Genomic DNA, 14109 nt, shown 5'->3' on the forward strand with positions numbered 1-14109 from the left:
TCATACTAGATGCAGTAACCTACATACAGTCATTTCAAAACATAGATAAGAAAGAATTGATAGGATCATCAGTTAAGTTTGTAACTGATTGTTTTGTATTGAAAGTACTGATCATGGCTGTGCAGGCAGGTCTCCCCTGATACAAGTCAGTATTCAACATCCATCTATGTCTGAGGACTTCGGGAGCTGAGCTGGAGCGAGGAGCTGAGCTGGAGTGAGGAGCAGAGCTGGAGTGAGGAGCAGAGCTGGAGTGAGGAGCAGAGCTGGAGTGAGGAGCAGAGCTGGAGTGAGGAGCAGAGCTGGAGCGAGGAGCTGAGCTGGAGCGAGGAGCTGAGCGTGCCCAATTTGACTAGAGCGTGGAGCAACTTTCCCAAAGGCTGGAGCATCGGCTGCTTCTCGCTGCTCCAATTTCACTCCAGTAGCGCTCACTTCACCAGCTCAGGGCCCGGACCAGCATGCATCTGTAGTCTACTTGTGTGCTGCTATAGCTCCTTGCTTTAGCGACTCATCTACTATGCTACATTTTTCACAAAGAAACTGATAAAACACACAGGTGAAAAATAAAGGTGACTTACAAAGATGAGGACCAATAGCCAGAGAGGGAGTGCAGTGATGTAGTGTCCACAACTAAAGAATCATTGTGGAATCTGAAAAGACAGGTATCCCTAAAGCATGATGGTGTACTTAATACGTGCACATGCTAACAGAAAGGAACGAGGTTGGTAGCGAGCTAAGTGTGTCATTGTAGCAAAGCATTTACAAACATTTACAAACAAAAAAAATCTGATCTCTTAAAGGTTCTGTCCATTTTTGTTCTATTTTCTATAAAATTCAAAAGGCATGGCACATCTGAGCTATCTTTTTTGCAGGTGCATGGTAACGGTTGAATAAAATGAGAAAAAATAAGAAACCCGCACACCGCTCTTGATGGTATCGCTGTTCTTTAATAACCTTTATATATCGGCCTCACGGCCTTAAACTTAAGCACGTTTTCTCAGAAGACTGTTTCGGGTCTAGAAACCCAACAAAGACCTGGTACCCGTTTTAAGCCCAATAACAAATTCTGTCCTATAGTTAACAACTCGATTATTACCTATTGTAGATTAGTCGGACAAGAAGCCATGTCAGCATATAGGAGAAAAACAAACCACGTTCAGAAAAACCTCACAAGACCAGAAGAACAGGCACTTAACGAACTAATGAAAGACTAATCTTTGGTTATCAAACCTGTAGACAAGGGCTGTGGTGCTGTGGTCATTTTAGACTATGGAAAAATACAAAGAGATTCAGAGACAACTCAGTAATGAACGTTTCTATAGAAAATGGATTGTTGATCCCACACAGGTGTTCCAAAGGGATATACACTCTAATCTGGAGCCCTATTAAATAACCTTATCTCAAAACCTGAATATGAAAATCTTTGCTGTAAATGTGCCATATGTGCATGCCTGTACATGCCTGTACATTTTGTCGAAATTACACAAACCTAAAACAAGGCAATTATCCAGGCAGACCAGTGGTTGCAAGAATAGGCTAAATGCTAGAGCCATTTTCGACCTTCGTAGACTCTTATTAAATCTCATGCGCAAGCATTACCATCATAAGTGAAAGATACAAAACTTCATAAACAAGATCTCACCAATAACAGGATTAACATAAAACTGCATTTTGGTCACATTAGATGTTGAGAATCTATATACCAGCATTTCCCCATATGGGGGCTGACAGCCCGAGCTCACTATTTGAGAGACAGAGATACTAACGAATATCCACCGACAAACTTTATTCTAGAGCTGACTGAATATGTTTTGACATATATTTCAGGTTTGATGATGAATACTACCTCCAAGCGAATGGAACATCGATTGGCTCCACTTTCGCTCCAAACTATGTTAACCTTTATGTGGGTCTTTTTGAAGAACGTTTTGTTAACAATGAAAACAAAATAAAAAAAAATATAAAATCCTGAAGGGGTATTGACAAAGTTTTGCATATGGGGAGGAATGGGAGAAGATCTGTCAGACTTTGTTACCCGGAATGGAACAGGGGAACCCAAGAGCAGACTCAGGTGGGGAGACTGGGATGAAGTAACCAAGGTATTTATTGAAACACAGGGGGAAGATGGAGTGCAGGTCAGGGGAAGCTCGGGCGGGTTGCAGGAAACCCGTTGTGGAGGCTGAGGCTGGAGCAACAGGGGTTGGGACTGGGTAAGCAGGCCGAGAGAGGAATCCAAGGGAGTAGTTGAGTGGGAACTCCAGAACAGAGTAGCAGGATGATGAGACGTGTTACTAGAGTCAGAGCGGGCAGAACTGTAGCGGAGAGGAAAACAGAGTCAGGCAAGGAAAACAGGCATAACAGGATCTAAACAGTAACAAACGGCTAGAACTGTAGACTGACTGAGCAGAGATTACGATCTGGCAGCGTGGAAGTGGCAGGGCTGAGTATTTGTAGAGGTCTTGATTATGGAACAGGTTGCAACTGGTGGGGATCTGCTCTGACTCCAGCACACCTGTCTCCGCCCACACCATCACACACACACAGAGAGAGAGAGTGGGAAAGAGCACTGGGGGAATGGTGACAGGTCAAGGAGACACAGGATGAGCAGTAGAGGGCGTGGCAGGAGCAGATGTGACATTTATGGCATTACTCAATGACATTGGCCCCATTCTCAAATTCACTGTTGAATATGACATTAAACATGTTCATTACCTCAATATGTGGATTGAGAAATCAAATGGAACCCTGTTTACAACTCTGTACAGAAAATAAACTGACATAAGTACTCTGTTAAAGGGGGACAGCTTCCACCCTGAGCCATTAAAAAGAGGACTTCCAAGAAGCCAGTTATTCAGACTGCGCAGTATATGCCACTCCACAGAGGACTATCTAGAAAAAGCAGCAAAGATACGCAATAGGTTTCTAACAGGCTACTCTCCACAATGTGTGGATGAAGCTCTTGATATGGCATTGGGGGAAACACAAAATGAACTGCTACAAAAAAGACCCACTAGAGTTAAAGAACACTGTAATGTTCACCACCACATATACGTTGAACTTGCGAAAATTGGAAGATGCTGTCAAGAAACACTATAATGTTTTATCATCGGAACCAGCTCTGCCAGCTGAATTTAAGAATCCACCACTTATTGTATGTAGGAGAGGTTGCAATGTACGCGATAAATTGGCCCGTGCCAACTGCCAGCCACAAAAGAAAACAAGGCTTTTTTACGCCCCCTATCGAACGGTAGCTATAAATGCAGAGGTGGCGCACAGTGCAATAATATGATGAAGTGTGAATATTTCTGCCACCCACATAAAGGAAAACGGTTACCAAATAAATGACATTATTACGTTTAAGCCTCTCGTTCTCTCAAACAGAATGTGTGCACATAAAAGTTCAATCAGGAGAAAGGACGAGGATTATCCAGTCGCAGTATATTATAATGACCTAAAACATGACATCTCTACATTTAGATTTTGTGGCATTGAGAAAGTGAAGATATCAGACAGGAGAGGTTATATAAATAATACTCTGAGCATAAGAGAATGTTTTTGGATTTTCACACTCCAGACATTATTCCCAAGAGGTTTTAATGATGAAATGCCCATGCATGTTATGTTATAAATGTGAACATGAATTATGCCCCCTTTTCAGATGACTCGGTGACGTTTTTCTTGTGCTGTACCCAAGGATTTATGAAAACTTGCTTGGTAGGTCGATGTGGTTTTACAGACGTGTTTAATACGTTTTATGTACGCACTTTATTCTAGTATTTAGGAAATGCACATTGTTATATTTGGTAGAACTTGTTTGTTTTCTCTTGACTCCAACCCCATTCGATGCGTGGAACGGATCTGGGTGGGGCTATGTCTACACAAGGGCGCTATTAAAAAAAAGTGTCCCGAAAGGTGTTTAGCATCCCCATTGACTCTACAAGCGCAGAGAGTGTATTCTCCGCCGCTGGCCTGCTCTCAAGGCACCATCGCATGAACCTGAAGCCACAGACTGGCAAACTCATGTTTCTAAAAACGAATTCAAAGGCACTGTAGATGGAGCGTAATAAGGCATATTTCGTTTATTTTGTATTTGGTTCTTAGTAAGTTATGTGTGCAATTTGTAGACTATAATGATTTAATACAAATACATGTTGTTTAAATCCTGAGTGCTTAATGTCACTGTCTGGCACTTGCTTCACATTTGTTTATTTATAGGCTATAGCCTTGACATATTTGAAATAATATAGCCCAAATAATTCATGTTCGTTCCCTGTCTGGATTTGGACCTATTTAGTGTTTACTGTACATGCTGTTGATATGACATGCAGCCTAATATTTTGTATTATTATTTTTTAAATTAATTTCAAATCAATACATAAAGCACATGAGGGAACACAAACATACATAGATTACAAACAATAGACAATCGAGCTAGGGGGTACAATATCACATTACAATTACACAAGGACCGTAAGGGACATACTTACAATTCTAACAGCTTTTTTGTTAGTAGAGCATTTAACTGTCTTAAAATACAGTTCAACATGCAGCCTAATTTAAATGATGAGCGCTTCTTATAGTGACGTTTTACAGTTGTTTATTAAAATACTTTCCATTCAAATCATATGGTTTGGTTTCAATACTAAAAAAACAAATGGTAGGCCCAGGTAGTCACACGAAAAAATAGATGGTGGTTGTGATTTTAATGAATGGAGCGAATTTGGAGCGGTGTTTTTTATTCTTTGAGCGATGAGTGTTTTTTAGTGGAGCGGTTGTAAAGGACATTGAGTGATGAGCGGGATTTCAGAACGCTCAACTCCGCCCACATACTCTAGCGTCCCCAGACGACGTTTATACCAGCCACTAGGGGCAATTATGAGTACTGTTACCTTCAAGTAGGTTCTGTTTTTGCTAGGGTGTTGTGGAAGCATCTGAATCTAATGCTAAAGGTTGCATGTTCGAATCCAGTGACAAAAGTTGTTTTTGATATTTTGGTTTTAAGCCTATCCCAAACCTTAACCCTTACCTTAACCATTTTGAGTTAATGCCTAACCTTAAGATTTCAGAGTTAAAGCCTAAACTTAATCCTTACCTTAACCATTTTGAGTTAATGCCTAACCTTAAGAATTCAGAATTAATGCCTAAACTTAACCCTTACCTTAACCATTTTGAGTTAATGCCTAACATAAAGAATTCAGAATTAATGCCTAAACTTAACCCTTACCTTAACCATTTTGAGTTAATGCCTAACCTTAAGAATTCAGAATTAATGCCTAAACTTAACCCTTACCTTAACCATTTTGAGTTAATGCCTAAACTTAACGCTAACTTAAAAAATTCGGAGTTCATGTCTAAACTTTTATTGTGTTCTTTTAAATGTATTTTAGGGGGTAGATCAGCGTTAATATTGCGAATAGGTTGTATATATAAAGTACCAGTCAAAAGTTTGGACACACCTACTCATTCAAGTGTTTTTCTTTATTTGTACTATTTTCTACATTGTAGAATAGTGAAGACATCAAAACTATGAAATAACACACATGGAATAATGTAGTAACCAAAAAAGTGTAACCAAAAAAGTCAAAATATATTTTAGATTTGAGATTCTTCAAAGTAAACACCCTTTGCCTTGATGACAGCTTTCCACACGCTTGGCATTCTCTCAACCAGCTTCACCTGGAATTATTTTCCAAAAGTCTTGAAGGAGTACCTACATATGCTGAGCACTTGTTGGGTGCTTTTCCTTCACTCTGTGCTCCAACTCATCCCAAACTATCTCAATTGGGTTGAGGTCGGGTTATTGTGGAGGCCAGGTCATCTGATGCAGCACTCCATCACTCTCCTTGGTCAAATAGCCCTTACACAGCCTGGAGGTGTGTTGGGTCATTGACCAATGAAAACAAATTATAGTCCCCCTAAGCGCAAACCAGATGGGATGACGTATCGCTTCAGAATGATGTGGTAGCCATGCTGGTTAAGTGTGCCTCGAATTCTAAATAAATCACTAACCTAAATCACCTCTCACAGACACGGAGGTTCGAACCAAAAATCTCAAATTTGGACTCATCAGACCAAAGGACAGATTTCCACCGGTCTAATGTCCATTGTTTCTTGGCCCAAGCAAGTATCTTATTCTCTTATTCGTATTTCTGTCCTTTAGTAGTGGTTTCTTTGCAGCAATTCGACCATGAAGGCCTGATTCACACTGTCTCCGCTGAACGGTTGATGTTGAGTTGTGTCTGTTACTTGAATTCTGTAAAACATTTATTTGGGCTGCAATCTAAGGCTGGTAACTCTAATGAACTTATCCTCTGTAGCAGAGGTAACTCTGGATCTTCCTTTCCTGTGGTGATCCTTATGAGAGACAGTTTCATCATAGTGCTTGATGGTTTTTGCGACTGCACTTGAAGAAAATGTGAAAGTTCTTGAAATGTTCCGTATTGACTGACCTTCATGTCGTAAAGTAATGATGGACTGTCGTTTCTCTTTGCTTATTTGAGCTGTTCTTGCCATAATATGGACTTGGTCTTTTACCAAATAGGGCTATAATCTGCATACCACCCCTACCTTGTTACAACACAACTGATTGGCTCAAACGCATTAAGGAGGAAATAAATTCCACAAATTAACTTTTAACAAGGCACACCTGTTAATTGAAATGCATTTCAGGTGACTACCTCATGAAGCTGTTTGAGAGAATGCCAAGTGTGTGCAAAGCTGTCATCAAGGCAAAGAGTGGCTACTTTGAAGAACCTCAAATATAAAATATATTTTGATATTTGTATTTATATTTATATATTTTTTTAAGACTGTTTTGGTTACTACATGATTCCGTATGTGTTATTTCATAGTTTGATGTCTTCACTATTATTCTACAATGTAGAAAATAGTAAAAATAATGAAAAACCCTTGAATGAGTAGGTGTGTCCAAACTTTTGACTGGTACTGTATATTTTTAAAATGATCAATTAGTATATTTGAGTTTAACCATAATATTTGTTGTAATATTTGTTCAGTTTTTTCCTGATGGATTAAAGTGAAATTGCAACCAACCTTGTATGGCTTGTTTTAAAAATAACCATATTTTGGAGTTTATTTATTTTTCAAATACCTGAAATTGAGAGGTTGTAATCTGAATAAAGGCAAAAAGGCCATTCTTGAACATGAGGTGAGACACTCTTACTAATCTGCTAGAGAACCAGTTCGAATTTAAGTATAACTTTTGTATGACTGAAGCCTTTAGTGAGTTGTCTAAACTTAACCTGAAACTAAATATGGTGTTTTGAACAACTTCAAAAGTTGACGTTTGAGAAACATGGATGAACGTCTAATTCCGACATGAGCCTGTGAGAGCTTGTAGGGGTGATACAGCTGCCCAGAGGGAAACACCTCAGGTCAGCAGGCACCTTGACACAACACTGGTGCACTAGTCGCAATGTTAGCTACCGCCGGCGACATCGTGATAGAGTTGCCCAGAGGGAAACACCTCAGGTCAGCAGGCACCTTGACACAACACTGGTGCACTAGTCGCAATGTTAGCTACCGCCGGCGACATCGTGATAGAGTTGCCCAGAGGGAAACACCTCAGGTCAGCAGGCACCTTGACACAACACTGGTGCACTGGTCGCAATGTTAGCTACCGCCGGCAACATCGTGATAGAGTTGCCCAGAGGGAAACACCTCAGGTCAGCAGGCACCTTGACACAACACTGGTGCACTGGTCGCAATGTTAGCTACCGCCGGCGACATCGTGATAGAGCTGCCCAGAGGGAAACACCTCAGGTCAGCAGGCACCTTGACACAACACTGGTGCACTGGTCGCAATGTTAGCTACCGCCGGCGACATCGTGATAGAGCTGCCCAGAGGGATACACCTCAGGTCAGCAGGCACCTTGACACAACACTGGTGCACTGGTCGCAATGTTAGCTACCGCCGGCGACATCGTGATAGAGCTGCCCAGTGGGAAGCACCTCAGCCAGGTCAGCAGGCACATACACCCACTCCTTTCGACACACCCAGTAACCTATACGAAGGTCGACATATTGGACAGCAGCTACACATACTTGCTTCTTATTTTTACATTTAATATTTTTTTTTTTACATACTTGCTTCTTATTTTTACATGTATTTTTTGACATACTTGCTTCTATTCACCTAGGTTTTAGAATAAGTAAACAGGATGTTTGTCCTTCAAGAAACGTCCACAAGAGGTCTCCTCAGATCAGAATATCAGCACATTGTACGAGGTCGAGGATAATCATTTTCATCAAGTCTTATTTGCATGTTTGAAGGACACTGACAGTTGTACACTTTGATATGATTGACATAACAGGATTCCCGCAGTTGAATGAGCTACTGGCTGCATCCTTCAGTAATCACCTGTTAATTGGGTCTTTTCACACATCTGTTGTAGCATAAGCACTAGAATTTTGACTTTAGCAAAACGTCTTTGCCGAAGTCTTTTCATACTAAAGTGATACTGTACATGAAAAGGATATTACAACTGTAGCCTATTTACAATCAAACACGGATGTGGATTCTCATTTTAAAGTAAGCAATGATCCACCCTACTGCCATAAGCAATTGTTTGTTGACATGCTGTGATTTCTAAATGTATATTTTCTCAATGGGTTAGCCCACAGTGTCATCACCGTGAACTTTGACATAACTTCCTCTGATTACTGTGTACAGTATATTGCTCCAAGTCCCGCCTTCAGATTGGGCGTGCGTTGGTAGCGCAGGTGTGCTTGTATCCATTCTACGTATCTAGAGATAGCCTGGCCCTGAGGTTAACTCCCTCAGCGTTCGCGTTCGATCCTGATAAATTAAATAATTCACTAATTTACTTCAAGTCCACGAAGTAGCGGTTCCCGTGATTTTCCCCGCAGCCAGGTGTGTTCGGAAAGCTTAACGTTCCAGGATTGGGAGGAATAGGGAGAAGAGCGCGCACCGAGATACCTGTGAAACTACGGTTGTAAATGAGGATCTGATTGCCACGGACATCGAACACGTCTGAGACATTGCCTGGCTAAAATAACAACTCATATCGAGGCTTAAAGCAAGTCGTTTCTGTACGAAGGATCATCATGAAGAAATCAGGATATTCAGGTAGGTGTACCATTTGATAGGATATTTATTATGGATACTCCTGTTGTTGTTATTACTTTGCTGTAATGTTATTATAATACTTTACATTGTTATTTTACAGTTGTCCATCTATATGTGCACAGTATCAGCTTCAATTATGTAACTTTAGGTTACTTGTAAATATGTAACTTTAGGTTACGTGTAAGCGCGCGGGCGCGTAGGTTATCTGTGTTGAGTGAAAGTGAACGTGCCCCAGAGAGATACATGCACATGGACACAAGATAATTATTTATTTTCCTGTACTCTAAAGGTCAGTTATGATTGCCACCATTGTCCCTGACTGAGTCACTAAGCTCCAACCACTTCACAGTATCCCACCATCCCACCTTCATCGTCTAACTATTGAGTGATATACTGTTTCAACACATCTTGCTGTTCTGTTGATTGTGATGAGTTATTAGATATTATAAACTGGGTGATTCGAGCCCTGAAATTCAATCGGTATGACAGAAATGTACAGTGCCTTGCGAAAGTATTCGGCCCCCTTGAACTTTGCGACCTTTTGCCACATTTCAGGCTTCAAACATAAAGATATAAAACTGTAATTTTTTGTGAAGAATCAACAACAAGTGGGACACAATCATGAAGTGGAACGACATTTATTGGATATTTCAAACTTTTTTAACAAATCAAAAACTGAAATATTGGGCGTGCAAAATTATTCAGCCCCCTTAAGTTAATACTTTGTAGCGCCACCTTTTGCTGCGATTACAGCTGTAAGTCGCTTGGGGTATGTCTCTATCAGTTTTGCACATCGAGAGACTGACATTTTTTCCCATTCCTCCTTGCAAAACAGCTCGAGCTCAGTGAGGTTGGATGGAGAGCATTTGTGAACAGCAGTTTTCAGTTCTTTCCACAGATTCTCGATTGGATTCAGGTCTGGATTTTGACTTGGCCATTCTAACACCTGGATATGTTTATTTTTGAACCATTCCATTGTAGATTTTGCTTTATGATTTGGATCATTGTCTTGTTGGAAGACAAATCTCCGTCCCAGTCTCAGGTCTTTTGCAGACTCCATCAGGTTTTCTTCCAGAATGGTCCTGTATTTGGCTCCATCCATCTTCCCATCAATTTTAACCATCGTCCCTGTCCCTGCTGAAGAAAAGCAGGCCCAAACCATGATGCTGCCACCACCATGTTTGACAGTGGGGATGGTGTGTTCAGCTGTGTTGCTTTTACGCCAAACATAACGTTTTGCATTGTTGCCAAAAAGTAAAATTTTGGTTTCATCTGACCAGAGCACATTCTTCCACATGTTTGGTGTGTCTCCCAGGTGGCTTGTGGCAAACTTTAAACAACACTTTTTTATGGATATCTTTAAGAAATGGCTTTCTTCTTGCCACTCTTCCATAAAGGCCAGATTTGTGCAATATACGACTGATTGTTGTCCTATGGACAGAGTCTCCCACCTCAGCTGTAGATCTCTGCAGTTCATCCAGAGTGATCATGGGCCTCTTGGCTGCATCTCTGATCAGTCTTCTCCTTGTATGAGCTGAAAGTTTAGAGGGACGGCCAGGTCTTGGTAGATTTGCAGTGGTCTGATACTCCTTCCATTTCAATATTATCGCTTGCACAGTGCTCCTTGGGATGTTTAAAGCTTGGGAAATCTTTTTGTATCCAAATCCGGCTTTAAACTTCTTCACAACAGTATCTCGGACCTGCCTGGTGTGTTCCTTGTTCTTCATGATGCTCTCTGCGCTTTTGACGGACCTCTGAGACTATCACAGTGCAGGTGCATTTATACGGAGACTTGATTACACACAGGTGGATTGTATTTATCATCATTAGTCATTTAGGTCAACATTGGATCATTCAGAGATCCTCACTGAACTTCTGGAGAGAGTTTGCTGCACTGAAAGTAAAGGGGCTGAATAATTTTGCACGCCCAATTTTTCAGTTTTTGATTTGTTAAAAAAGTTTGAAATATCCAATGAATGTCGTTCCACTTCATGATTGTGTCCCACTTGTTGTTGATTTTTCACAAACAAATACAGTTTTATATGTTTATGTTTGAAGCCTGAAATGTGGCAAAAGGTCGCAAAGTTCAAGGGGGCCGAATACTTTCGCAAGGCACTGTATTTGTACTGCTGTAATTATGTTGGTAACCCGTTTATAACAGCAATCAGGCACCTCGGGGTTTGTGGTATATTATGGCCAATATACCACAGCTAAGGGCTATTCTTTGCACGACACAACGTGGAGTGCCTGGATACAGCCCTTAGCCGTGGTATATTGGCCAAATACCACAAACCCCGAGGTGCTTATTACTTAAAGGTAGTTGATCATCAAGTTACCCTTGTTGTGAATTTCCCCTTTCAAAGAGCCTCACATGAAGCCAGGCGTGGCAATTTCTGTTAGTCTTTGACTAAACAATGTCTGACTATTGACAATAGTTAAGTCTGACTGTATTCTTGCTGTCAAATAATTCACAAGATGTTTGAAAACTTTGTCTAGAATGGCAAAGTACCAACAATAGTCATTAGTGAACTCACCTGACCTCTAATCTGTTGGTATAATGAGAGGTGCTTTTCAAGGTCTGGAGGTCACACAATGGCCAAAGATACCTAATGAAAACCTCAAGAAGAATATGATGTTTACTTGCAGTATGGTCTCTATGTATCATTGTATGTAGATTAGAGATGAATAATACATTGATGTGGTAGAGTGTGTTTCCATTTGAGACAATGTTGTCTCTTGACAGTTTGGTTGCAAATACAGTTGATTGACAGGTTGATGGACCTCTCACCACGGCTTCATCTCCACTGCCCTGCAGCAAGACTAGGGTTATGTCCTACAACACTGCTTCATCTCCACTGCCCTGCAGCAAGACAAGGGTTATGTCCTACAACACTGCTTCATCTCCACTGCCCTGCAGCAAGACAAGGGTTATGTCCTACAACACTGCTTCATCTCCACTGCCCTGCAGCAAGACAAGGGTTATGTCCTACAACACTGCTTCATCTCCACTGCCCTGCAGCAAGACAAGGGTTATGTCCTGCAACACTGCTTCATCTCCACTGCCCTGCAGCAAGACAAGGGTTATGTCCTACAACACTGCTTCATCTCCACTGCCCTGCAGCAAGACAAGGGTTATGTCCTACAACACTGCTTCATCTCTACTGCCCTGCAGCAAGACAAGGGTTATGTCCTACAACACTGCTTCATCTCCACTGCCCTGCAGCAAGACAAGGGTTATGTCCTACAACACTGCTTCATCTCCACTGCCCTGCAGCAAGACAAGGGTTATGTCCTACAACAAGGGTTATGTCCTACAACACTATTTATTTGTTTCGCCAATGGACGGATGTGTACATGTCATCTTCTCCATGTACTTACTGTGATTGTGATACATGGTCGGCCCAACTAACTATTTAACATGAACGTACTAACTGTAAGTCACTCTAGACAAGAGTGTCTGCTAAATGAATAACATGACTAATGTAAATGTAATGTGGTATACAATATACAGGCCTCATCAGATTACTTAATATCTGGTCTATAGGTGATGATGATTGGCTAACAGATTGTCTGCTCTGGTCCTAAATGTCTGCCATCTGAATGTGTGCCAGTGAGATGCCATACATGAGTGGTGAATTAGGAAAGTTACTCTCGAAGAGCCTTGGAGACAAGGTGTTATATCCAACCATCCATCCTTCCATCCATGATACTCAGCATGGAGACAAGGTGCTATATTCATTCATCCATCCATCCATGATGCTCAGCATAGAGACAAGGTGCTATATTCATTCATCCATCCATCCATCCACAATACTCAGCATGGAGATGAGGTGCCATATTAATTCATTCCATCCATCAATGATACTCAGCATGGAGACGAGGTGCTATATTAATTCCATCCATCTATCCATGATACTCAGCATGGAGACGAGGTGTTGTATTCATTCATCCATCCATCCATGATACTCAGCATGGAGACAAGGTGCCTTATTCATTCATCCATCCATCAATGATACTCAGCATGGAGATGAGGTGCTATATTAATTCATCCATCCATCCATGATACTCAGCATGTAAACATGGTGCTATATTCATCCATCCATCCATGATACTCAGCATGGAGACAAGGTGCTATATTCATTCATCCATCCATCAATGATACTCAGCATATAGACAAGGTGCTATATTCATTCATCCATCCATCCATCCACGATACTCAGCATGGAGACGAGGTGCCATATTCATTCATTCCATCCATCAATGATACTCAGCATGGAGACGAGGTGCTATATTAATTCCATCCATCTATCCATGATACTCAGCATGGAGACAAGGTTCTATATTCATTCATCCATCCATCAATGATACTCAGCATGTAAACATGGTGCTATATTCATCCATCCATCAATGATACTCAGCATAGAGACAAGGTGTTATATTCATTCATTCATCCATCCATCCACGATACTCAGCATAGAGACAAGGTGCTATATTCATTCATCCATCCATCCATCCACGATACTCAGCATGGAGATGAGGTGCCATATTAATTCATTCCATCCATCAATGATACTCAGCATGGAGACGAGGTGCTATATTCATTCATCTATCCATCAATGATACTCAGCATGGAGACGAGGTGTTATATTCCATCCATCCACAGGGTTCAATTCTCGGGCCGACTCTTTTCTCTGTATATATCAATGATGTTGCTCTTGCTGCGGGCGATTCCCTGATCCACCTCTACGCAGACGACACCATTCTGTATACTTCTGGCCCTTCCCTGGACACTGTGCTAACGAACCTCCAAACGAGCTTCAATGCCATACAGCACTCCTTCCGTGGCCTCCAACTGCTCTTAAACGCTAGTAAAGCCAAACTCATGCTTTTCAACCATTCGCTGACCGCACCCGCCCGCCCGACTAGCATCACGACCATGGACGGTTCCGAGCTATAATATGTGGACAACCATAAATACCTAGGTGTCTGGCTAGACTGTAAAC

General features: G+C 41.3%; 1 protein-coding gene across 2 annotated transcripts in view; it reads left to right on the plus strand.

Moving 5' to 3' along the window:
• The first annotated feature begins 8659 nt into the window (after nt 1-8659).
• The window catches only part of LOC110516540 (septin-9), a 153462-nt gene continuing 148012 nt past the window's right edge, over nt 8660-14109 (plus strand). Inside the window, exon 1 of one of the 2 annotated variants that reach the window (XM_036941638.2) lies at nt 8660-9106. In XM_036941638.2, the coding sequence (XP_036797533.1) occupies nt 9085-9106 (22 nt within the window). In that variant the 5' untranslated portion in view covers nt 8660-9084. The remainder of the gene's footprint in view (nt 9107-14109) is intronic. The other variant, XM_090197184.1, reaches the window with a different exon arrangement.

This window comes from Oncorhynchus mykiss, chromosome 13 (assembly GCF_057628025.1).
Source record: "Oncorhynchus mykiss isolate SJ-2025 chromosome 13, ASM5762802v1, whole genome shotgun sequence".
Lineage (NCBI taxonomy): Eukaryota > Metazoa > Chordata > Actinopteri > Salmoniformes > Salmonidae > Oncorhynchus > Oncorhynchus mykiss.